Source organism: Mercenaria mercenaria, chromosome 4, assembly GCF_021730395.1.
Source record: "Mercenaria mercenaria strain notata chromosome 4, MADL_Memer_1, whole genome shotgun sequence".
Lineage (NCBI taxonomy): Eukaryota > Metazoa > Mollusca > Bivalvia > Venerida > Veneridae > Mercenaria > Mercenaria mercenaria.
Window position 1 is genome coordinate 72,224,759 of NC_069364.1, and position 27,294 is coordinate 72,252,052.

The 27,294-nt window shown below is 34.9% G+C and overlaps 1 protein-coding gene across 1 annotated transcript; it reads right to left on the reverse strand.

Annotated features, from left to right (window-relative positions):
• Window positions 1-21,290: 21,290 nt before the first annotated feature.
• On the reverse strand, window positions 21,291-25,856 carry LOC123552117 (protein unc-93 homolog A-like). The gene is made up of 4 exons (XM_053541662.1): window positions 25,620-25,856; window positions 24,024-24,953; window positions 23,590-23,857; window positions 21,291-23,425 (listed from the first exon to the last, which is right to left on the reverse strand). The coding sequence occupies exons 2-4, from the start codon at window positions 24,861-24,863 to the stop codon at window positions 23,157-23,159; spliced, it is 1,377 nt and encodes a 458-aa protein (XP_053397637.1). The 5' UTR covers window positions 24,864-24,953; window positions 25,620-25,856; the 3' UTR covers window positions 21,291-23,156.
• Between the last annotated feature and the right edge of the window lie 1,438 nt (window positions 25,857-27,294).

Genomic DNA, 27,294 nt, shown 5'->3' on the forward strand with positions numbered 1-27,294 from the left:
CGCGAGGAGTAATGTATCGGCCGTCAGACGGCTACATGACGTCAAAATTGACGTCATAATGCTCTCTTACTGGTCCGCGCGTCAACCGTTGTTTATCGCAGGATATATTGCGTTTGATTTTCTTCATTGTTTAACTAGAAATCAATTCGAGCCATGTTAGAATATTTCTTCAATTATGTGTACAGTTTGTACGTGTATATATATTGAGGATTTTTGTATTGGTGGCTGTGTTCTTTGAATGTGGCTTTTCTGTCTGACTCGTGTTCTTGCTTATTCATAGTTATTTTCTTTTTTATACTTTTTGCCTAAACACACCGGTCGTTTATGTTTAAAGAACGTTTACGATTTTTTATGCATTTAATAACTAATTATCATGTTATACCTTTTGTGAACTGAAAATCTATTTTTGTCATTTTTTTTTAAGTCTTTAAAAGCATAGGTCCGGTTTCCAGAAGGTTTTAATCAAAATAAGTACTTAGTGTAAAAACTAATCTAGGCTTAATGGTGTGCTGTAATCTGTTTTAACATCATTTAATTTTAATCAGGAAATAGCTTTTAGCAGATATTGCTACGTTCCTTTTTATGAATGTCTGAAGCAGAAGTGATTGTTTTATCACCTTAAGTGTTTATGCTTCTGTTTGCTGATTAATAATTATAAAGCTTTTTCATTTTTTCCCCCCAATTTTGATACTTTCCTCATGTCACTTTGAGTAAATCTTTTAAGCCTTTCCTATAAAAGGCTAATGCAGAAATCATAAATTGAAAACTAATATGTCTCAACGTATCTCGGAACTAACTTATTGTGTGTGCGTGCGTGTGTGTGTGTGTGTGTGTGTGTGTGTGTGTGTGTGTGTGTGACGTCTTTTTCAACATTTTTTCAGTCACTAACTTATTGCCTGGATCTACCGTCTTACCACTAAATTTGATATTTACTTTTTAAGATTGGATTCACCCATCATTACAAAAGGGTTTTTTGGACAAATTTTATATTTGCAAATTTATACGGAATAACATTACTGTACATTACAATACTGAAGACACCAGTGTTACTTTATTACATTTGAAAAACCATTGTGTTGATATACTGGAATTGTTAGTCATTAACTTGTGTCTGTTGTTAAAGAAAATAAACTTCAAAAACAACATCACTGTCTTCAATTTGTGTTCTTCAGCTGGACTTATCTTTTATACTGGAAACACACCCACAACCGAACACACATACATCACCACACACCGGTACAAGAAAAAGAGATTTATAAGACTTGTACATTATGGAGAGTTATGTAAAGTTCTCATTCAAAGTACAAACTTGAAGTATGTATAACTGTTAGCATCTGCATCAAAATTACATATTAAAATACAAGATTAAAAAGTAAATATCTACCAGTAATCAACATGAATTCTAAACAACTTTGTTGACAGCGACATAACTCCCGCCAAATTCGTTTTATTTTCTGTCAAGTTATCCATAGAACTAAGTTTGCTGCTCACAATATAACTACCAGTTTTATCTATGTTGACACTGGTTTTCAAAAAAAGAAATGTTGCTATAAGAAACTTCCCTGTTTACTCTTTTAGAGTATATTCGTTATAAGAGTGCCGAGTTTTTCATTATTTATTCATTACAATTGAGATATCGGTTGCCGCTCAGGAATATGTTGAAAAAACGAATTTGTAGTTAAGTAGGGGAAAAAAAGGAAGTTAATAGTTTTCGTCTTTAATGATATCGAATCACTCATGTAATCAAAGAAAGAGATCAAATCTAATTCAAAATCTAATTGTACCCTAGCGGCTTTTGGACAATGTTATTTAATGTCGCATATATGATTTCATCATTCAGAGGTAAATGAATAAAGTCATAGTTGATGATATAGTTAACTGAATAACATGTATTTAAATGGAATCGCATGTAGGAATAAAGATGTTTCGAAAAAGATAATTTTCATTAAGATATATATCGTTAATGACATATGACTTAATGCAAAACGATTCAAAATTGATATTGACATTTATTTCAATCATCAGTGGTGTGGAATAAATGTCGCTTTCAAATTGTATCGTATGACGCCTTTCCTGCACGTAACCGACTGGGATTTTGAAGAAATCGTAAAATATTTATACAGTACTTTTATTACGATGTTCCATTTGGACCATCGATATTTTTATTTCTGAACCCCATACCTTGAAAGTCGAAATCACGAAACTACGACGATGTAAGTCGAAAACACGATGGTGAAAGTTGAAATCACAATGGTGAAAACTCGAACTACGATTGTGAAAGTCGAAATCACGAAACCACGATGATAAAAAACGCGATATCATTTCGCGTTTTCATCATCGTGGTTCTGTGTCCTCATCTTTCGTCATCGTAGTTTCAACTTTCACCATCGAAAGTCAAAAGCACGATGATGAAAGTTGAAAGCTCAATGGTGAAAGTCGAAGCAACGATGATGAAAACACGAAACTGCGAAATGATATCGGATTTCGTCATCGTGGTTTCATGATTTTGACTTTCACCATCGTGGTTTCGACTTTCATCATCGTAGTTTTCGTGATTTCGACTTTCGAGATATTAAAAATCTCGATAGTCCAAACGGAACCTCGTAGTTATAACTCGACGAAAGGAAAATATTCTTATTTGTCTAAACTTATATTTCACACGATGCGGGGTAGTACATCGTTTAACAGTTGTTGGTTTAAGATAACAGAGAGCTTGCGTGTAAGAATTAGACATCATTAGTTAATATGTTGTGATAAAGAGCTGTCTTCACTTCCATTTTCGCTGCATGAACTCAGAACATAATATATTCTAACAAACACCCTAATTGCGACATCTAAGGGACAGCTAGATGGTCTTGATAAAGAAGAAAAAGTTGCTGTCTTTAACAGTAAAAACAAATTGCTTAAGATTTCTTACGATTTATTGTTTCACAAAAGCTACTTAAAAATTGAAAGTGTGCGAAATATTTTTGATCTATCAATTAATTTTCTACAATAATATCGAGAGTCAAGTTTCCATGTCCTAAACACATCTTCATTCCTGTTGATAGTAATTACTTTATGTAATTATTTTTAAATATAAAGACAACATTATTTGTTAATATTTGGGGGCCAAGACCTTTCTTAAACTAGTCCCGAGTCGTCTTTAAACAAGTCTGTGTCGCAAAAATATGATCCAAGCCGAAAGTTCGGGTTGTCCTGTGGTCCGGGTTGTCATTGTCCCTTATTCCAAAGGGATCGTTTAATGAAAACAAGATAAAATTTTTCATTAAAATTCCATTTTAGTATTGTGTTCATTTTGTATGAGATTTTTGGAAAGTTTTTCATAATTCGATACTGGAAACCCCTCCTCCAACATCAGCTTCGAAAACTATATAGAAGAAGAATGTTTAATTGTACTTATACCCTAAAAGCGTCATTGACAAGGCATCAATATAACATAGTAATGAAAAACATGCAAAACATGACAAGATGGCGAGATAGCATGTGTGTTTGCGGAAGTTACTCTGCAGTAGGAGTTTCTATTATTACCTGCGGCCGCAGGTATATTGGAATGCAACAAGTAGTATAGCACATGGAGACTGGGTGATTTCACGTGACTTTTTACCGATATGCGATAGGCTTATCGCATTTATGGAACGCCGTTGTTGCAATATAGCTAGCACTCTATAGATTATAGAGAAATGTTTGTGACCAAATTCCTCATTCATTATTTTCATATAATTTTATTCAAACTTTCAGCAATGATCATATTGATACCTTGTTGTGCATAAGGGTTTTATGTTAATTGCTCTTCAATTTCCTAGAGTATGGTCCTGTGTTTTTCAAGCAAGTCCAGGTGAAGGCATGAATCCCCATTTGTGAAAGCTCTAGTAAAGTATTTCAATAGTCAAGGAATGCGACCATTGAAGCTAAAGTTATGTTATACATGAAAGGGAAATATAGTTATTTTTGCTCAAAACAATAACTTCAGAATTAAGAAATACATAGTTCATATATATACTTGTAAAATTTATGTAAATGGATAATATTTCTTACATTAAGCGTAAAGGGATAATAAAAAATAAAACAAGTACGTTATTCACCCATAAGTTACTATCAACAATTTCTGGTCTGTATAACTTCTGGCCGCAGGAAATCTTTCGACTTGTTTCTTCCCTTGAGAAGGAATATCTTAATTCTGTAAGTCACACTTGACTGAGCTACTGATATCGAAAGCTGTTGTTATTACAAGCTGGCCCAATTAAACTCCGTGACCTTAGAAATAACCTCTGACGTTAAACTATTCTTTCTCAATTGAGGCGACTCTCTGACTGAACGCGTTCCATGGATTACACAATACTAAACCCGAGGATGATGGATTGGTTCTTTTATTTTCTCCATTCGTGAAGAACATAACATATGTACATTCAGTCGACCAGATAGACATACGTAATCAGCAAATTTAAATGTAAAAAACCAAATATTATTGTTACCTTCAAATGCATGGTTAATATGTGAAAACAAACCCCATTGCGACCCTCTAATTATGCGCAACGAAATCCACACATCGACCATAATGGATTGACCGGGTCAATGTCTTAATGCCAATTTACTCTACTGAAAGTGATTTAACTTGTTTTTTTGGATTAACAATTTATGTTAAATAACTACGAAATACTTACCTGATCTTTTTTGGCAGTATAAAACAGACAGTGCAACCAAAATTTTACAAGATGATCATTCTATATTTATATAGATGTGCCCTAGAAGGAACTTTGCTATGCTTTAACTTGTTTTACATCTATAGTTTGTCGAAATGAGCAACATTTAAAGAGATAAAAAAAAAAAAAATGAAGCACACTTTTTTCCGATATCTTGCTAGGGAAAAGGCAGTGTAATGCAAAATAGTACAATAAAATAAACAACCTATTTTACACTCTACTGTAATGGTAAAAAAAAAGGTGAAAACTCCCAAATAAGTACAAAATCACCTTTATGCGGCGACACTAAATAAGATTTTATTCCTGGGTTGGCATTGATGTTGGTAATTGAAGTTTAATACACAATGACATTCATAATTCAGAGACCCAAAATGCAAACGTGTAAATAATTGATGTCATAAGGACTTTTAGTACATGTTTCATGAGTTACACCAAACGTTCTCGTACATTATTGGTATGAACAAAAAAAATGTAACAGTTCTCTGCAAAACGACCTAGGTCCGACGGTTTTAAATCATGACATACCTGCCTCCTAATATTTAAATCTAACTTAATTTGCTATTTGATAGCTTGTTACAGTTCCCTCTAGCTGAAAAATATGCAATAACGGAAATAAAGAAAAATAACGAAACGAACTTACGACATAAGTAAAACATTAAGATCGTTCTGATGTAAAGTCTTTATATAAGGTGAATACCTATACCGTGATACTTTTTGTATGGACAGTTGAATATTTCCAACCCAACATTTGGTCATTTTAATAAACATCATAAATCGGTGTAACACTCAAGTGCACAGGCTTTTCCTGAAGAGCTGAATAAACATTAATGCAAATTATGTTCACAAAATATGATAGAATCTGAATACCATTTTATCTTATGCTGCCCTCTGTATCAATGTGTCAGATTAAAGTACTAGGTCGATGTTCCTGGCCTGCATACAAAAATTCAATCATCAATGTCAACACAAATAGAACACGGTTTCCAAATATTGCAAGATTTGTGAAAGAAGGCCCATGCTTACGTAAAAAATACTCTTGAAAACTGATTTTTATTGTCTACTGATCGTTAAATTTTATTTTTGCGTTTATGTCTTTTGCTGTTTGTAAATTGTCTTGTGTATATCTTTGTTGTCTTTGCCGTAAGTTATCACTATTGTAAATGGCCAAAGGCAAATGTTTTGCCGATTGCTAATAAACTTGAAACTGAATTAATAAAATGATCTGATCTTTGGCAGTAGGATAGTCGTTTAAATTCGTAGTGATATAATTGTTATTATCCGATTGTCCTGTTAATCACCGCCATAAAAGTGCGATCTTGTATTATATCTTTGGACATATAGCTATGAATTACCGGATTAATATTTTACCATAACTACACACATGTAACTATAAATCTTGTATAATAACTACAGACATATAGCCATAAATTACCAGATAAATTTTGCATTATGACTATAGAATCTTAAATTATAATATTATAGTTTCATCCTATTCCAATAAAAGACTATTTGGGCATAATAACTATCATATGATAGTTCCTTTGATTGTTGTCAGAAATTAGCCATATTCTAACTACAAAGTCAACAGATTTAACATGTATTTATAGTTCTATCTTAAATTTGCTTTGACTAATGGAGCGGCTAATGACTACAAATATCTGACACCTCTTTCATTCTTTATAAAGAAAAATGAAATTGTATATATTTTACCAGGGACAACTCCACTTTGGGGGATGCCTGCAGTTATGGCTTTTATCTCGACTGAAAATTGACTACGTTTCCCGTAAAATCGTAGGGAAAAATGGCTGGTAAAGTAATGTGTCATTGTGTTTAACATTTTTTATAATATAGTTATCCGTTAAAAATCAGCAACAAGGTAAACGCAAAATTACGACTTAAATTGTCGACCAGAATCAAGCAGAACCTTCTTTTTTTAAAAGTTTTATCTTTGTGCATATTATTTTATCAAAACTTACTTTTAAAAACACTGCGAGGCTGAACTAAATGTCTTAAAATATCAAGAAACAATGAGTAACCGAAACGCCGCCAGACAGGCCACTAAAAATATAGTGGAAAGATATGGCGTATCTTTTCTAATATCTTAGACATATTTATAAAATCTAGCAGATGACTTCCATGAATCTGTTTGCAATTAACCTCTGTAATTAAAACATCTAAAGATTGAATGGATTCTCCCTGTTCTTTAATGAAGCTGTTGACTACAGACCTAATTAATGGAAAAGTTGAAAGCCTTTTTTAAAATATAGCAAAATAGTTACCAATAATCAACATGATTTTAAACATTTTTGTCGCAATCGTTGATCTCCCGCAAGACTTTTAGTCCTTTCTGTAATATCATCCATATTCTTCAAATTTGCTGCTCACAATATTATGTTCCGTTATTAATCTTTTAACCCCTTATTTCAGAAAAATATGTTGTAACAATACCACTGCACTATCCGTTCTGTTAGAACATTCAGTATCGCAGTGACTAGTTGGCCGTTATTTAGCGCATGGTATCGGTTTTACGAACTCTCTCGTCTAGTTTACTGTCTTCTGTCATGTACAAGAATAAATGGATGAAAACAGTTGGTCATACGATATCGCAGATACTCAAAGATAAACATATTTCAACGTTATAGGACCATTTAATGAGTTTGCTGCGGCGTGTCACCATTACATAGTAAAGCAATCCTGTTATACATTTATAAGATATTTTTTCTAACCATTCTGCAATTATTTTGCTATCAGGTTGCGTCTATGCTTCCAAAAAGTCTTTTCACAGATTTTTTAACTATGACAACAGTAGGTTAGCACTGGCCGTGTAGGGCTTATAGTCTCCCCGTACTTGGACTCAGTTGTTATATTTTTAGTCCGGACATACATTGTTACTGTAGTAGAAGTACAAATTTGACAACATTTCAAGAAATGGCATGTACTTTCCCCCAGAGATACATAGTATCCGTAAACTAGCATAAATATAAATGCAGAGACTGAACTGATTTAACTACATGGCATACATGAGGGTGCTCTAATGCTAAAATAAAACTCTAACAGTCTCGGAAAAAAACAAAACCCTTCAGAAACATTGAGTGAGTTCCGAAATGACATGTACAAATTTCTCATCAAACATGACACTATCGTTAATTTAAACAATGAATAGATTATTCATCAAACATGTTATACTGCACTTCATATAGTTGAAAGAATACAAACGTGTCAAGTAAACTAATATTGTAGCTCCGTAGAGAACTTTTTGCGATACAAAAAAAAGACTAACAACTGATACGTTATTTACATAATAAATTCAGTTGTGTCCATTAGGGCAAATATGTCCTTACATTAAAATGTATGAATGATGAATATTAAATAACTATATTTGTCTAAAATGAAACCTAACCATACTTCAAAAGTGAGACTGAATGCTATTTTTGTGTGTAAGACGGGTATATATTACAATAGTGCATCTGACAAAGCCATGAATCTCTCTAGCGATTCTTGGATGACTTGCGAGAAGTCAAAAAATGGTATATACCCGTCTAAACGCACAAAAAAAAATGATAATAGTTATACAATGTATCTATATCTTTACAATAGCTTACTGCAAAAATAGATGAGTATTAAAAATCATGAAAAGAGTCAGAATTCCGATTTTAAAACATCCAGCTAGAATAACCCAGAAGACTCGCCCACTCGCCTTCAAATTAATATACAATTCAAGATTTTAATTTATTATATCATTAAATCCAGTTTAAAATCACATGAACAGTCATAGTCAAATCGACTCTGCCAATATGTTGTTCTGTTGCATTCTAGGCTTCCAAAGGGTCTACGTACAGATCTTATTTCAAAATCATATTCCTTCTAAGATTGTACTTATTCTTATATGTCTGTGACCGGGGTCTGAAAAACGTAAATGGTGTCAAGAGCGGGGTATAATGTCGGGAGTGGAATTGAACAGTATTCAAAGGAGTAAATGAGAAAGGGCAGTCGGTGTCGGGAGAGGATCTTAACTGTATTTAGAAGGAATAAAAGAGGAAGAGCAGTTGGTGTCTGGAGAGGACCTTAACTGTATTCTGAAGGAATAAAGGGAAAGGACAGTGGGTGTCTGGAGAGGACCTTAACTGTATTCTGAAGGAATAAAGGGAAAGGACAGTGGGTGTCTGGAGAGGACCTTAACTGTATTCTGAAGGAATAAAGGGAAAGGACAGTGGGTGTCTGGAGAGGACCTTAACTGTATTCTGAAGGAATAAAGGGAAAGGACAGTGGGTGTCTGGAGAGGACCTTAACTGTATTCTGAAGGAATAAAGGGAAAGGACAGTGGGTGTCTGGAGAGGACCTTAACTGTATTCTGAAGGAATAAAGAGAAAGGACAGTTGGTGTCTGGAGAGGACCTTAACTGTATTCAAGCAATAAAAGAGCTTTACTGTATTCTGAGAAATAAACGAGAAATGGTGTTGGGGAGGACCTAACTGTATTCAGAAAGAATAAGTGAGGAGGACAGTGCGTGTTTCTTTAATTTAACAATGGCTTGTGTAAGAAAATAGTTTCATTTACAATGCGTTAGAGAATTCATGTAGTTCATTATCCTTGTTCTGGGCACGTTTCACCTGTTTCGCGGCAAATGGATGAAATATTTTTTCTTCTTTGCCAGTCTTATGCATGTTCATTTACGATTTTCGTTAATGGAAAACTGATGTACTTAAATCTTGAAAAAAAAAGAGTTTCCGCTCGGCTGATGGGTATGTAGTATACTTCCATTATGAAACGATGCAATGCGGAATGATATTAGAGATTTGTTACTTTAATGATGCTTTATTGCGCGAAATACTACGAATAACACACATTAAAGTACTATAACAACTAATTACAATTATGTATATCTATGTTTACAGAACTAACTCAAATTGATGTATATGCATTCATGCATTTAGCAATGTGTCGTCTATTACATTTGAATGTATTTCAGTCGTCTTGAATAAGAGTGTTAGTCTTTTAAATGGAATAATGGTTCGTTTGATCGAAAGAATGATATGTTCCCTCTTGACTACAAATAACGTTTAAAATTTCTTTATGTCGGATAAGTACGTAAGTATGACGCAAGTTTCGTTAGCAGTTGGTTTGCCCTCGCCGACATTTATAGACCCTCTATTAAAACCCATTCTTTTATACAATTAATAGAAAATTACCATATACACCAATAATACAAACATTAATTGACGTTTTTACATTTTTTATCACCGTCTGTTGTCAAAATAACGTTTATGCATATTCAAAACAGATATTGTAGTACAGTTCGATTACTAGGTCATCCATGTTTAAACGTTTTCAAACCAAAATTTCTCTACTTACAAAATAACCTTTCTACTTTTTTATTATGTCTTTTTTTAGCTTGAGCTCACGTTTTTCTTATACAAGACACACTAAAATATGGAACCCTAAGTTAAGGTAACAAAACGCAATCTTTTATGTTTACAAACACGTTGTTTACGAAAACGAACTGTATATGTCGATTTTATTTTTCAAAACTTTTCTTTAACTGATAACAATTGCTTTATTCGGCTTTTTCTACGCGATGACGGACGGAGTCAGTCCATCCCACTCTCTATTCTTCTGTTGTTCGAATATGAAATGTATTATATAGACATAACAAAACCCTAAATAGCCTGCCTGGTATATGCAATGTCAGGTCTTAAAGCTGGATGTGTCATTATGCCGTGGCTTTCTGATTAGTGTCTAGTTTGTATAACACTGGTAATGCTGACATAATGCACCATAAAGTCATTAAATATCTATAAAGTTGAACATCAAATATTCTATTTGTCGAATCTTTGTCAGCTTAAAGTTTCCATGGTGACATATTTGACCACTGTACATATCGTATTTATTCTCTGGTAATCGGATTTAGAATGACCATCCAGTGAACTGGTGAAGTCTTTGTATATCGTTAATTGTAATCTTGATTCAGTTTCATAAATAAATTATTTGTTAGCACTCTTTCAAGTATATTGTTTTAAAGCAGAGCCAACAGTCTAAACTAGGTATGTCGGCAAAAAGGGGTGGAATGTTATATAGCTGAGCCAACAGTCAAAACTAGGTATGTCGGCAAAAAGGCGTGGTATGTTATCAAGCAGAGCCAACAGTCAAAACTAGGTATGTCGGCAAAAAGGCGTGGAATGTTATAAAGCAGAGCCAACAGTCCAAACTAGGTATGTCGGCAAAAAAGGGGTGGAATGTTATATTGCAGAGCCAACAGTCCAAACTAGGTATGTCGGCAAAAAGGCGTGGAATGTTATAAAGCAGAGCCAACAGTCCAGACTAGGTATGTCGGCAAAAAGGCGTGGAGTGTTATAAAGCAGAGCCAACAGTCCAAACTAGGTATGTCGGCAAAAAGCGGTGGAATGTTATAAAGCAGAGCCAGCAGTCCAAACTAAGTATGTCGGCAAAAAAGGGGTGGAATAAATTGCTCATGCAGATAATGATTTCAGTCTTGACCGCTAACCTCCTTTTCCGCCCCTGCTTACTGACAGCCAATATATTTTAGCATTTTAAAACGAACTGAGTTAACCTGTTCAGTTTATCATTGAATAACGTGCGTGCATTTGATGTGAAGCTATCTCTTAATATAAGATCAACGCGTACAATTAAAATCCTCATATGTTTACATTAGCGTTGCTGTACAATTCATCCATATAAAGGGTTTTAAAGCCCTGCTCCGCGGCTATTCAAATTCTATTGTGTGTATGCAACCCATGATTACAATATGTAACTTTGTAATAATATAACAGTTATAATATTAACTATTATACCCTGACTCTATTTTGATAGGCTCACTGTTCATAGTCAGGATTTTCATGCCTTTTCAGTGACAATTTAAGGTTAAAAGGTAGGACTGGAGCAGGTCTTTAACGTAAATGCATTAAAATATATTTATCGTAACATGATAGGCGGATTTGTTATTTGTTAGAAATCTGAAAGTTTCCACGGAAGTTGTATACGTAAAATTATTTACTAGTTAATTGCCATGCCTGTGCAACATCAACTATACAAGAATTCTAATGAATAGTATTTAATACTAAGATAATGGATAAATTCTGTATGATTGTCAGTAATTACAATTGCTCGAGTGTTATACAAAATATCACATAAATGAAATAGTATCATATGTAAGTTTTGCAGCAGATCGCATTGTTCTACCGAATACATGGGTTGTAATACATTACCATTACCATTATACTGAGTTCCCTGTTGTGAAAGCGCATGATTCCGCTGTTTATATTTATCGCACTAAATATTATTTTAACATGACCAGTTTCTGAGGTTGTTTTATGGATTGTCATAGTGGGCATTTATTTCAGTTTTATTTCATTACCATTTCTTCGAGGTAAGTTTTCGTATATAGTAACTTAATATTGATTCAGTTTCACAAATACATTACTGTTCGCGCTTTTACTGTCCAAACAATGTACATAGACAAAAAGAGCGGAAAAATTGACCATGTGGATAATGATTATTTTCATATAGAATGTCCTCATTTAAAGCACAGGAACTTGAGGTCCTGACCACCAGCCTCCTTTTCCGCCTCTGCTAACTGAAAGCCAATATCTATTTAAAACGAACCAAGCATAGATTAAAACATTTAACGAGTTCTGGTGCGTGTTTTTGTCTTATCTAACAATACGAGAGGCAGATCGAGCTTTACAACTGTTTATATCAGAAAGATAATAATTAACATTAAACAAAATAGATAAACAATCGATAGGGAAATACAGACATACATTAAGGTATTGGACCCGTAATAGAGTACCTCCTTTTTGAAGAGTATTCAATTCCTACAATAAACCTACCTTGACTGCAATTTTCAGGGGGCGTAGGTTCAAGCCCCACTGGGACCAAATTTTTTTTCTCCATATTTTTCTTTTTTTTCTAGTAAGTATTTTCTTCTTTCAAGACTTATTATGGATGTATTGTACAAAAGTGGAAAATTTTCATTTTATAAGCGGTTTCTTGCTCTGAATCAGGAGGGGTAGAGTCAGACATCTTTAAAAATACTGAGTTACATGCGGTAAAAGTTCTCTATTTTGCCTTCATTCTTTAGAATACATATTGTGGAAGAAATACAGTAGGTTTTACTTCTGCCCCATGGTTATTTTTGAATGAAATGAGCAAAATTCAAAACAGACCCGCAGGATTCGACCTTAATTTTTCAATGTTGGAGTTAGAATTCTGTCTCATTAAATCTGTTTACTTGAGGCACCCTAGAAAAATGATATTTACAGTTTTATTTTGTGTTTTATAATTGTTTAACAATAGTTTGATGTTTCTTTTATCAAAATTAATGCTGTAATGAATTCTCTGCAAACGCTTTAGATAGTGGCCATCACATTGAAATTTGTCTCTACTTGAGCTTGAGGAAATACCATAAATTATACAAAATTTACAAATAACGGCACGGTAAAAGTTGTTTAAAATTTGCAACACAGTGCGAAACATGGTCAACTTTAAGAATATACCAAGCAAATGCCATTTTTTAAACATTACTATTAGGGGTCCAATACCAAGCACATAATGGATTTAAACAAAATGGATGAGAAATCGACAGTGAACGAATTAAGAAATACATTTGTGTTATCAGGCGCCTTTACAGCAATTTCCGCTGCTTACAAAATCTTCAAAGTAGTTTGAACCAAGACCAAGGCTTTCGAAAATCTCTTCGTCATGCTTGAATAATCATCTCGGGAGATCTCGGATTCGTTTTGGTATCAGGTGATTTACATAGACTAATTTTATTCAACCTTTGCGACAATTTTCATATTAGACTACTGCCACCGGTATTCACAGTTCAGTTATATCTCTGTAGATAAAATCGATAGTGTACGAAATCAAATAACTTACAGACCTTTAACGACATATAATTTCCCATAGTATTTTATTTTTGATATGTTTTCAGTTTTCCTATGGTGGCTCCACGACAGTATTCGTTCTAGTCTTCGCTCGAATCTCAAAATGTACAGGACGCACTCGCTGGTAAGTTATATATATGTGAGTACCAAATTCAGATGTTTTTCTTATCCTTTTGATACAAGTTATTTGGGGCGTGGCTGAAAGAATATTGCAAACACAATCTAATAGTAAGATAAATTCTGTGTAACCGAACTTCAACACTAATCGTGTTGTGGAGTGTCGCTTCGCGTGTTGCTGACGCAGACTAGATGCAAGGCAATGCGACACCACAGTTACTACAATGTCGCTTTGTATTATCGTGTTTTCGTGTGTAGAGGCCAGGAAAGGTGCAGAACACGACGCATTATAATACGATACGACATCGCGACAATGCGATAGGACACACGAGAGCGCGAGGTGACATTGCGATATATCGTGCTACTGAGATCGTGAAATCATTCCGTCGCATTTTCGTCAGACGCATCACATTGTCGAGCGTCGTTTTGCATTGCGCGTAGTCATTATCGTAGTGTTGAGATCTCACTTTGCATTGTCGTTTGTCGACTACTAAGAGCGACAGCCGATTTAACAATTGGCACAAACTCTCGAAATGAAATTAACAAATATCAGTATTCTTGATTCAAAACTACGGTTCTGTGACACTGTCAAATGTTGGATTAAGAAACTACATCTTGCAATAACTTTACAATTCAATATCAACAACTGTAATAATTATAAGTTGGACTTAGCACGTCGACAGTCCATTCAGTAGTTACTAGGGAGCTCGGCATGTCTAAGGTATGCGCTCGATGGATTCCTCGAATTCTATATATGAGCCGTGCCATGAGAAAACCAACATAGTGGGTTTGCGACCAGCATGGATCCAAACCAGCCTGCGCATCCGCGCAGTCTGGTCAGGATCCATGCTGTTCGCTTTCAAAGCCTATTGGAATTGGAGAAACTGTTAGCGAACAACATGGATCCTGACCAGACTGCGCGGATGCGCAGGCTGGTCTGGATCCATGTTGGTCGCAAACCCACTATGTTGGTTTTCTCATGGCGCGGCTCATATATACATATTTGATGCCACGATAAAAGCATTTGGTACGATAATTTTATCACAATTTCAGGTTATCAAGCGTGATTCAGTACGAGCGGTGAAGAAGAAAAGTCAGGAACTTGATGGCAAATTCCTATTACATCACGACAAAGCACCGTCCTATTCCTCTGTGGTCACCAAAGCAACACTGAGAGAGTTGGGAATTGACACAGTGAAGCATCCTGCATATTCCCCGGATCTGGCACCGTGCGATTTCTGGCTCTTTCCGACCTTGGAATCAGAGCTGCGCGGCAGTAGGTTAGATGATGTTGATGACTTACCCGCCGTTGTCCGGGAAACACTCCGTAAAATTCCAAAGGAGCATTTCAGGTCATCCTTTGACAAGTGGATTTGTAGGTGGGAGAAATGTGTATCATGCAAAGGCGAATATTTCGAAAAGATGTAAATTTTAGAGGTGCCAGGCAGGGTTTTCAGATGCCATTTTCCCGTCATGAATAGTCTGCCCCGCCCAACTTTACCCAACGTTACCATAGTGACTGTGGATTTTGCAAGAGTGCAATTTGCATCATTTTGTCATTTGAATTATGTACAAAATGTATCAAAGTATCACTTTTAGAATTCTCATTCTAATAACCATATAAATAGATAAGTTATGAAACTTTTCCGGGTACTTTTCGAACACCCCTCGTACACGAAAATTTCAATAAATAATTTTGAATTTTAGTTAAACATCTTTAGTTAAGATACCATCATTTATAATTTTATAATAGGTGGAATAATCGGCGCTCATAAAGGAAGTTAATCATATTTTCAGCAAATGTATCTGTTCGAAATTTTAACAACTAATCTTCTTTACTATTTTATGTTCACTGAGTTCATAATATAAGTTTGATTTTCACTTAAGGTATTTTTTTATGATTTGGTTATCCAACCAAGATAGTGTTATTTTAGCGTAAGTATAGATTCGATAAACATACTTTGCCTAAGGAACGATATTTATATATAGGTATCGCACAATGGGTCAACCGTGTTGTTGTACCTATAAAATAGACTGGCCCGGTTTATAGGTTGGTCAGGGCTACGATATGCATTGTATTTTGCCATTGAAATATTTCTATAAAATTGTCCCTCCCTTTTCCGTTTGGATCTGTCCATGTTTACAAACACGTTTATTTATTTTATAGACTGTACAGTAATAAGGCGCTTTGAAATGCAAACAAACAAAACAATAGCATAAATTTAAGTCAATACACAACGTTTACGCTGCAAATAGTAATTCCTCGTTGGCCGAGCGGTATTGGTATCCGTCTTATACTTTTTCGTCGGGAGTTCGATTCCCAGACCCGTAAACAAGTATTTTGAAAACTATATTTAATTTCTTTCTTTTTTTCAATACGATTCAACGAAAACAACAAAAGTTTGTTAATCTAGTACTAACCTTTTCACTAACTTATATATGCCACTGTTAACACGTAATCATGTTTAAATACGCTTCATCTTTAATATGATCTATGTTTTTGAGGTTTTCGTGTATAAATTAGAAACCAGAGAAAAACAAACTTACACAAAGTATATAAATTAAATGCCAAATAAAAAATATGACGGATGCAAGGTTCGAACCATCAGAACTATAACTGCAAAACGATTACACGTCTATCTACTCAACCTACTGCGCCATCAAGCCAACTATTTATCTTACTTCCAGTATCTTTTGTTTTAAAAGAGACTGCTAAGTACAGATTGTTTATTTACATGTTGCTAAAAATAAAAACGCCATAATACTGTGCGGTAAATTGTATTTCATTTGTCAAAGCTTTGTATTAATTAGTGGGGATAATCGGATAGCATAAGGATAATCGATTAATCGGATATAATCGGAAGGCCTTACGAGCGATTAATTGGAAAAAAATCGGACTTTAACACTGAACCTACTAAACTTACTAACCTTTAGCTCACTTGACTAACTGTATTAGCAATTTAGCAGGAGTGATGTTATTTGTGTGTGAAGGTTTAGCCCTTGTATGCAGATATCAGTGTGGGTGATTAAAAAGTATCTTTTATTTATTGAGGTATAATGTGGCATATTTATATGATTTGACCCAAACGTCTGCGGGACTATCAGGAGTCCCTGAGAAACTGACCATACTGACGGACCTAAAACCCCTGTACATAGGCAGCGGCTAGGTAGCTGGTTCCAGCTACCTAGACCAAAGGTCTACGTAGCCGGTTCCGGCTACCTAGACTAAAGGTCTACGTAGCCGGGTCTATATTATACATATCGTATATGAACATGTAAGTCAAGGTAGCCGGCTGTTTATTTCGTCGTATTTAAGCACTCATATCGTATCGGCCGTCATTATGTTATGGTATCAACGGATGATCAGATTGTCGTTATCGAAACAGACAGACATGGCATTGTACACAGATGTGCAGGCTGATCAAGATCTACACTGGTCGCAAAGGCAGAATCAATCTTGTCCAGCACGATAAGGGTTAAACATGTTTATGTTTTTAAAATCTCCTGACAGCTTACAAGAAAATACAGTCCACAACCTTTGTCTTTTTATAAAAGGAAAACATTGCAATAAGCTATAACAATTAAGCAGGTACAATACAAACTAAGGAAAGTTGTATTGAATTTCTAATCGTCTGATGTTATCTACTTTTACACATTCAAGATTTTATCTGATTATATAACTACTCTGTCATTGTAGTACTTGATCTTTTTTTCATGCTTTGTAGATATTTGTATTCTTAACGTAATAAGTTCAATATTAATGTCGTCTGCGTTTCACGCTATGATATTTTACATAAATGTTGCAAATGATTCGCCAGTTGAATGGACATTGAAAACCACACAGCTCACTTAAATTGTATGCGCAAAATCCATCAGATAACATCACCTTTTGGTTACAGATCTATAAATTCAAAGTTTCGGCAAAAGTCAATTATGTCTAGGGAAATTCCGAGGCTTGTGTGTCTGATCTCCTGCTAGGTACAATTATTTTCTATTATAGAAGCAAATCAAAAGTAATAGAGAATTTATAATACATGGAGAAACACTTTAGGCTTTAATAATTTGTTGAAATAATGAATATTTAGAACGTTCCAGTTTTGAAGCAATCCATAGAAAATAACACAGTGCAGACAGTGATGTCAGTGGCAGAAACCCATGAACACAATAAAATTTTGATGACTTTGTGTGTAATTAAAATTATTTTTCTGCAAAAATATGTAATTACAAAACAGTATTTGAGTAAAGATAGTCACAGTAATTCAAAATATTAAACAATGAATCTTGATAAATCTATTACAGGTCTGTACCTTTTACACTACTAACATATTTGCTTGAGTCAGCACATTTTCGTTCTGATGATAGTAGCTTTGACTCCACCGCGTGCATCAGAGGTATATACGACTTTTATTTCTTTTGTATGAACATGTATCTTTTATTTTGGACAGATGACAACAGTTGCTAGTGTTCATATAAACAATTAAATTGTACCTGTGCCAGTAATTGATAATATAAACGAACCTTTGCTAAATGTCGCTTGTTTATTGTCATTAAAGTTGCTGTGCAATCATGATTTTACAATGAACCAGTTGAGTGGTGTTCCTATTCCAACATTATAAACTGGACATACTGTATCGTGTTCAGAACGCAGCAGCGTGCATTATAACAAGGACTTCCTGCTCCGGTACCGGATCCATTGCCTAAATATTATTTCATACCCTATTATTTAACATAATTTTCATAACAAACATGTTCAAACATGCTTTACAAACATCAACAATAGGGCGCGAAATTCATCCTCTAGCAATGCCGGTAAGGAGTGATCGGACAGAAGAGACGAAACATGGCAAACGCTCCGGAACAGAGGGAGAGAGAAAGGGAGATTTTAGATGCAGGCCACCTTTTCTGGAAAGAACCAATACTGGTCTCTTAGATGGACTGGAGTCACTCAAGATCATGTCAGAATTTCCAGTCCCTGAACCCGGATTCGAATCCTGGACTTACCTCTGGATTGACAGTCAAATGTGTTACCACTATACCATTAGGCTACTACCCAAGAAAACTCAGGGTACAGTACACGGACAAAACCAACAATTAAAGGAACACAGCGGGGCACCGCCTTGGAACAGCATTGGAACTTAAGACTAAAAGTACAGTCTCGAATCATGATGTATGACAACCGGAGCTTTGAGAACGCTTCTCCTAAACTCCCTCTTCTTCAAGATTAGAAATTCCTATTCAATAACTACTACTAGGGTCGTTCACAAAATACTTAAGACTAAAGCCAACAAAGACGACCTTCGTTTGTATCATTTTAAAACGTGTTTGCGGCATACGTACCAAATCTCAAATTGTTACCATATATTGTTTGTGCGGTGATAATTTGTTTAAAGGAGGGGTACACATTGCGGTCCACGTCAGCGACGTCTTCATAACGTCAATTTTGTTTACAATATTTTCTGTTATCAATTTAATTGTTTTTAAATCTGTAGAAAATACACAGAACAACTTGTTTAATCAAAAATCAGTGTATCGTTTAAAGAGTAATAATATTCGTTTCAAACAAGTTTGTAGTCTCGGTTAAAGTTTAACTGAAGCATGGACATATTCGATTTCTTCTGGCATTTATTTCTCTGGGAAATTAAAAAAGAACAATCTATATTTATTGGTATATTATGCCATAACAAGTTATTGAAATCAATACTAGTGGCTAACCGAGCTATCTTTCCAGTTAAGTCAACCTAACTTTTGTTTTCTACAGTAATTCAAAAGTTTGTGTCAGTTTTTTTTTCCAAATATCTTCTGTTGTTACATTTTCTTGTCTTTTGGGGTGGTGGAGCACACTCATTTTCACTTTAATAGAATTCCGCTTAAGCCGGTGTAATGAAGTATTTCGACCCCCATAGAATAATGACCCCCCGGTCATTATTCTATAGAAAAAGTGACCCCCGGTCATAGTATTATGACCTCCAGATCATAGTACTATGACTCCGGCACGTGAAGTAAACTGAACCTCACGAAGAATATTGACCCCCATAAAAAAAACGACCCCCGGTCATTTGGTCAAATTTAGTGATAACTCATGTATCTAAGGCCTAATTGCTGCATTTTATGCCCCCACTCGGGGGAGGGGGGGCATATAGATTTGCCCTTGTCCGTCCGTCCGTCCTTCCGTTTGACCATTAGCCCCAGATACCATCACTTGACACAGAAATCAGAGCATTCCGCAACGGGAAAAGGGATTCTATTTCTAAACGTTGTATCTTGATGTATACATTTTTTTCAGGAAAATAACAATTCACAATACGTTCACAAAACACACCAGTGTCAATAATCCATACAAACTTCGGTATGAAGTAATTCTTCAGAAGAAAACTGGGCAAGAAACTGCTAGCATAGAACTTAGTATTAATAGAAGTTGCAATACTTAGCAGTGGCAGTAAAGTACGGTAGCGGCAACAATAGAAAGTAGTAGTAGTAGTAGTAGTAGTAGTAGTAGTGGCAGTGGCAGTAACAGTGACAGTGGCAGTAGCAGCAGCAGCAGCGGCAGCAGCAAAGGAATAAGTGACAACAACAACAGCAGCAGGAGAAGAAGAGGTAGATGTACAGGACGTATTAGTGGAAGCAGGTAAAGCAGTATCAGTAGTAGCAGTTGTAGTAGTAGTAGTAGAAGTAGTAGTAGTAGTAGTAGTAGAAGAAGAAGAAGCACATGTAGTAATAGCAATAGAAGTAGCGGCACCAGTAGTAGTAGTACAATCAAAATGTTAACTATTGGCAATGGAGGGTATTAGAGTTGTAGATCTAGTAAAATTGTCCGTTAGGTTTGGTGGGGATCACTTTTTAATAGATGTTGTCGTCGAAAGTCTTTTTAGGAGCCGGTGTTTTACACGGAAAGAGTAACTTTTTTAAATAGAATAATGTTCGGGAATCGATATTGTATGAGAGTTCGAATGAAGTAATTTCGGCAGTGAGTATTTTACATGGAAGGAGTCACTTTTTCTATAGAATAATAATCGGGGTCGTTATTCTATGAGATTCGAAGGGAGTCATCTTTAGGGAGTCAGTATTTTACTTGGAGGGGTCAGCTTTTCTATAGAATAATGACCGGGGGTCGTTATTCTATAGAGTTTTCAAAGGGAGTCAGTTTTTTATAAGGGGAGTCAATATTTTACAGGAAAGGAGTCATATTTTCTATAGAATAATGACCGGGGCGTCGTTATTCTATGGGGGTCGAAATACTTCATTACACCGGCGCTAGAGGGCGTGAGGGACGTTGCATAATTCATAAGCTCTCATGAACAGACTCAGTCAAAGCGAGTCTGCTATTATATTGCTTGGTTGCGTTCTGTTTTTCACAGATTTTATTTGCACTACTTACGCTTTACACAGATTTTAGACGTTCTTTTGGTGCCATTTTATGCCAGACCACGCATGACTGCCATAGATTAAACTTTGTTTATTTTCAGGTTGAATTACCGATTGACGTTAAACTGTACGAAGACATCATTTAGATAATTTAGGAAGTGAGTGAGTTGGATTTTACGGCGAACTGAGACAAAAAGAACATGAATAGCCGAGAAAAAGTTATATTGGAAACATACATTAAAAACCATTTGTAAAAAAAAAATTATATAAAAACATATATCCAGTGTTAAATATCTGCTGTAAACATACCGATATCGCAACAGATGTGAATAAAAATTTCATGTTCAGATTTTTTGATAGATGCCTGTCTGTTTTAAAAAGGATAAAATACCGTTGACGGAAACTGTTTCAAACAACTCTTTTGAAAGTTTTAATGTCAAAATAGAGCGAAGTCCACAAAATCAATTAAAATATTTTTAATAGTCAGCGGTGTTTGACATGGGATACATTCAGGTTGATCTTCTTTGTTCAGAGGTAAGAATGAGTCAAACGGGTATGGCCTATTCGACAGCGAGAAAGAACAACAGCGAACAGATCTGTTCTCTTGGTGCCATTCCCCTAAAGGTTTAATATCATGAGGTTAATTGAATGAAGCATTGTTCCACGACAATTTGCCATTTAGATAAAAGTTATATATTTACATTTGATTTAAAATCAGTATATGGTAATTTGGAATTAGATCGCGGCAATGAAAGGGATTTCTTTGCTGTAGTATCAGCATCCTCGTTTCCATTAATACCAACACGACTTGGAATCCATCAAAATATGATAGACTTTTTGAAAGATAGTGCATGAACCCTGAAAAGAATATTTTGAATGAAAGGGTTTTTCATATTTCGGCTATGAATTGACTGCAAAACTGAGGTGTTTTAAAATACATTCACGGTGTTCAGGTGACTTTCTGTTGCGGCGTATACGTAGTTTACTTGCAGTTATACCGCGTTCAGACTACGCTTCAATCCTACATTAACTTGGGTTTATTTTTTAAACTCGTTTGCGTCCACACTATATGTGGTGTAAAACGTGAATTATGTAAAGGTCAAGTGGTTTCTGTAATGTAGCATTAAAACTACCTCGGGAGGTGGTTTTAATACTAAATTAAAAAGTAATACTACATTATTTTACAAGTGTGAACGCAAATGTGAGTTATAAATGGTTTTACAATCCCAAATCTCCAGATCTTACCTTTTGGCTGAAGAATACCATGTGTTTCTCTTTTGTATCAAACAAATGATGCTATGGCTGGCAAAAGTAATTGGAGTGTTGATGAAGCAAAAACCTTAAATTACAATATGGAGTCATGCTGATGCTCAAAATTGACTAAAGATGGAATGAACAGAAATTTTTAGATGAACACAGAAGTTTAAACATTGATGACTCCTTCTTGTTTCTGTCAGCCCCCTTCTTTGTAACCTTTTCTGCTTATTGCAAAATATTTGTTCACTTCCAACATTGCATGTATATATTTAAACCACATTTCTTTGTCTAGTGTGGACGCAAACTAGATTATATTTTGATGGGTTTTAAATGTCAAATACCAATTATAGCTAATTAGTGCCAGATGAAAATAAAACCGATCTGCTAGTGTGAACACGGTATAACTGTAGTCTTATTGAAACATCGACTGGGCCGCCAGCACTCTGCTATGACTATTAAATACCGTTTGGGTATGAAGCCATTCTAATTTAATGATTGCAGTTGGTGGTGGACATGCTACTGGTTATAATGGCACCAATAATACTAAATTGCATATAACGGGAACAAAATTGTCGAGCCAAGAGAATAATAAACATAAATGTCAAACACGCCAGCGTTTTATATATGTTTAAATAAGGTGAAAGTGCTGTAGTAATGTAGATGGGGATAATGTCTTGAGACAAATTCATAATTTATTTTTGACCAATTCGTGTTGTGCAAAAGTTAAAATCAATCACTGCAAATAAAACTAGATAATAATTACTTCATTAATGTTACTATCTATAAAAATGTGCTGTACAACTGTGCAAGCATTTCAATCATATGAAGTATTGCTGTCTGGATCTAAATTGTTTCCTTCTTCTGTCTCTTTTTCATTACTAGATTTACTTTGTTTAACTCTAATTTCTACAATAAAATATAAAATCATCGACACCATCAGTAAACTTATGGCGATTATCAATTTTGTTGACACACAGAGCAGGTTTCCATAAATAAATGTCAATGTAAAACCAATCGCTTTCCAGGTATGGTAGTTGGCGAAGGCGGAGTCTTTCTTTTCCGGGAATAGCAGTGCAACCAAGGCTGAAATAGAAATCATAGACCAAGCAAAATTTAACTAATTGATCAACTACCAGACTACGTAATATGTCAAAATAGGATGACATTTAAAATATTTTCTACTGATTCCAAAGCGGCAATATATGAATATCCAATTTTATTTTTTAGTTTCAGAGAATTCATCTTACCATTTGACTGTATTTGCCATATTCCTTCAGCCACGCCCCAAATAACTGGTATCAAGAATATGAGAAAAACGTCCTCAGAACTTGGTATCCAAATATATAACGTTATCAAAATACCAAGGTTGACCAGGCCAGCTAGAGCAAATAAAATGTATCGTCCGGTATATTTTGAGACTCGAGCAAATACGAGTGCGAAGACTGTCGTGGAGCCACCATAGGTTGCCATGACGAATCCAAGCTTCTGAATTCCTAATGGACAGCTGATGAATGCCTAGATAATAATGAAAACAAATATACTCATTAGAAAATTTCATTTTATCAAGTCTTAAGAGAAAAATGAAAACCGATATATTCCTGACGGATATACGCGAAAGTGAAAATCTTAAATGTTTTTTTTTTTATCAGCAAAAATCACAATTGTAATTATCTATATTTACCTTTGTATAATCAGTCCACAGAATTGCTTGCTCCATCGCCATAAACATTATTAAGGGTAACAGAAATACAAGGTTTAAATCTGTAAGACCCTTTCCACATGACGCTAAAGATTTCAATAGATTCACTTTCTGTTTCGATGCAAGTTTATTCATCGGCGGCAAGAAACAGGCAGTAAGAAAAACACCAAAAACATCACATATCAAAAATATACCTAAAAGGATAAACACAATATGACGGTCGGGTTCATCAATTTTTGTGCCATTGACCGCCATTGGACAATCTTCACTACCACAAAACTTTACAGTTGTTTCATTGGCTGAGGAACTACTTTCGTAGCTGCCCTGTTGAAGAACTAGAGATGAAATCAGGTTTCCCGTTATTTGCGTGGTTTCAAACATTGCAAAGAAAATTCCATTAAATTTACTAAGAACAGCATGACCATCTTTCGAAGTTCTGTCTGCGTAGGAACATGCCATATCAGCCAGATATACACTTTGAGACGTCCACATTGGTCCAGCCGTGAGGCCTAACAATACTGATGACGGCACTAACGTCGCAAAGGTTGGATAAAAATTAGTTCCTACATAGATTACGTGACATATGAACGAGATTACGAGAATTTTTTTCTCCCCAAAAACATGAATGATGGCAGGTGCGAGGATGCCAGAGATGATTATACAAGCGTACATACATGACAAGGAGATTATTCCAAGGCCTTGCTCTTGATTCAAACTACTTTGAAGATTTTGTATTGCAAGGTATGCAGTAAATATTGCTGTAAAGGCTCCTGACAACACAAATGTATTTCTGTATTCTTTCCCTGTCGTTTTTATATCCATTTTGAATGAATCTATTTGTTCTGTTCCTACAAGCTCGTATCTAGATGTTGTTTTCCTGATTTCCAGTATTATTAAGATGATTATTTTAATCTGAAAAAAGCAAAGAATAGAAATTAAAGGTAATGTGTAAACTGAATAGCGAAAATAATCCTAATACAATAGCCCTACATATTTATTATTTGAACATTTACTTACGTCTTCTTTAAATATAAAAAAAAAAAAACAGGTGAGTATTAATTCATAACATATTCCTCATTTTTTGTAATCTAAAATGAACCGTTGACAAGTTTGTATTATGATGTTAAGTAAGTACAATATTATTATGATGAAATACAAAGAATAACAGCCGGAACCACGTGTTGATCATAATTTTCTATTTTTCGTTACTAAAACAAACAGCTTTATATATTCGAAATGTAAAATGCAAGTTACTGTAGAAAGAAATATTCCATACATCTGATCTTTCCCTCTAACACTCTCATTATGTTGATTATTTACTTTTCAAACGTGGAATACAATAATACAAATGCCTTTACCGGTAGACCGCATACACTTTTAATCCATAATGGTAATGACTCGTGTCATAATTCAGTACTGTTATATTTAAACGGTTTAAAACTCGATACCTTATGAAATTGCTTTAAAACAGTTGCAGACTACCAACATGCGAGTACACGTACTTAATAAAATTCATGTATGTTAGTTACGTTCACAACACCGGAATACGTTTTACATTATAACACTAAATAAGCTTACCTTGTTTACATCCTAGTCCATATATTATTAAATCGTTGTTAACATTGCTGCTCAAAAATGTCAACAAATATTAATGCACATACACGTGGCCTTTACTGATAAATTATTAATGCACGACCTTCAAGGAAATGACACAGATGCAATATCCAATATAGTTACTTACTCGCTTAACAGTAGCATACGGGCATTAGCTCCGTGACACATGTCACACTCCTCCAAAATGTTGCCATCCAACGAGAATATTAAAACTGGTTAAGAACCATTTAATAATTCATTTATAAAGATTTCATATGCAGGTGATAAAAACAGTATACAATAATGAATGCCACGCTGTTTTACACTGATTTTGAAATACATTATTATTGATTTATCTTTAAATTCATTTACGAAAAGGATTTTTTTCTGACAAATACAACGATTTTATTGGGATATTGTAGTAAACCTTTTAACTGATACGCTAGTGGATCGAATCTATTTTTGGCTTTTCATTTAGATGTAGCTTTTTAAGCACGTTTGTCATTTCAAGTCGATAATAAACAGACTTTGGGGTACAACAACAAAATATGTAGACTTTTGATATAGAAAACAGAATACCTTTCAAAAGTTCCTTGTGGTATACGCGTCATGCATCTAGAATACGTTGAAATTTCACAAATGGCATGGAACATTTGTTGCGACTGTATTAAGGATAAAACAGCCCTTCTATCCTATGTAAAAGTCTAGTGACAATGTCTACAGATATTCTACATATAATAAATGTCATTATCATCTGAAATTTTTGCGCAAGTCTACGGAAATAGAATATAGTTGAACCTGTATTAATGGTCACCTATATTGAGCAACCACCTGCCTTAAGCAGTCATTCAGCTAACTTCTCAAATTGACAGTTTTGCTCTAATTTCTACTTTTCTTAAGAAACCACCTATATTAAGTGGACAAATTGTGTCGCTCCCCTGGCTGGGTATTTAATACAGGTTTGAATGTAGTTGTTTATCGTTCCTTCTGTTGAGAAGGAACACTCAGAATTGGTAAGTCACACTTGACTGAGCAACTGACCTCGAAAGCTGTTGTCATAACAAGCTGGCCAGTCAAACTCCGTGACCTTAGAAATAACCTCTGACGTTAAAATTATTATTTCCTAATTGAGGCGACTCTGGCTGAACACGTTCCGCGGATTACATATTACTAAACTCGAGGATGGAAAAGTGGTGTTGTTGAAACATGCAAAACATCGGTTAACATACGTCGTTACCTTCGAATGCATGGTCAATATGTGGGAAAAAACATTGCGACGCATCAAATCACTACATTAGGATGTTAAACAGAAAAAAAATAAAGCAAATATACCGTATACTCCGTTCGAACGCCCCCACCATATACCTAACACAAAAATGACTTACCAGCTTTGAAGGGGTGGACATTTTACTTCCAAGAAGTCAGGCAAAAAGAAAACACTTCCGTAAAATATCCATTTAACATGTTAGAAAAAAGCACCAACTTCCGTAAAATATCCACTATCCACGTTATTGTCCGCTACTGTCATAGTCTGCTATCATCACTATAAACTTCTCAAAATGTACTCGTGAGTTAAACTAGTTAGTTAGTGCTAAAATTCCAAGCTCCTCGCAGCAGTTACCTTCCCTTGCGTTAATTATAACCGCTGCATTCACAAGGT

Excerpts from the sequence above, each read along its gene's own strand:
- LOC123552117 (XM_053541662.1), bottom strand. The coding sequence starts at position 24,863 with ATGGATATAAAAACGACAGGGAAAGAATACAGAAATACATTTGTGTTG. Across the intron at positions 23,858-24,023 it reads TGTGGACTGATTATACAAAG|GCATTCATCAGCTGTCCATT; the intron begins GTAAATATAGAT and ends ATTATTATCTAG. Across the intron at positions 23,426-23,589 it reads ATGGCAAATACAGTCAAATG|CCTTGGTTGCACTGCTATTC; the intron begins GTAAGATGAATT and ends TTTCTATTTCAG.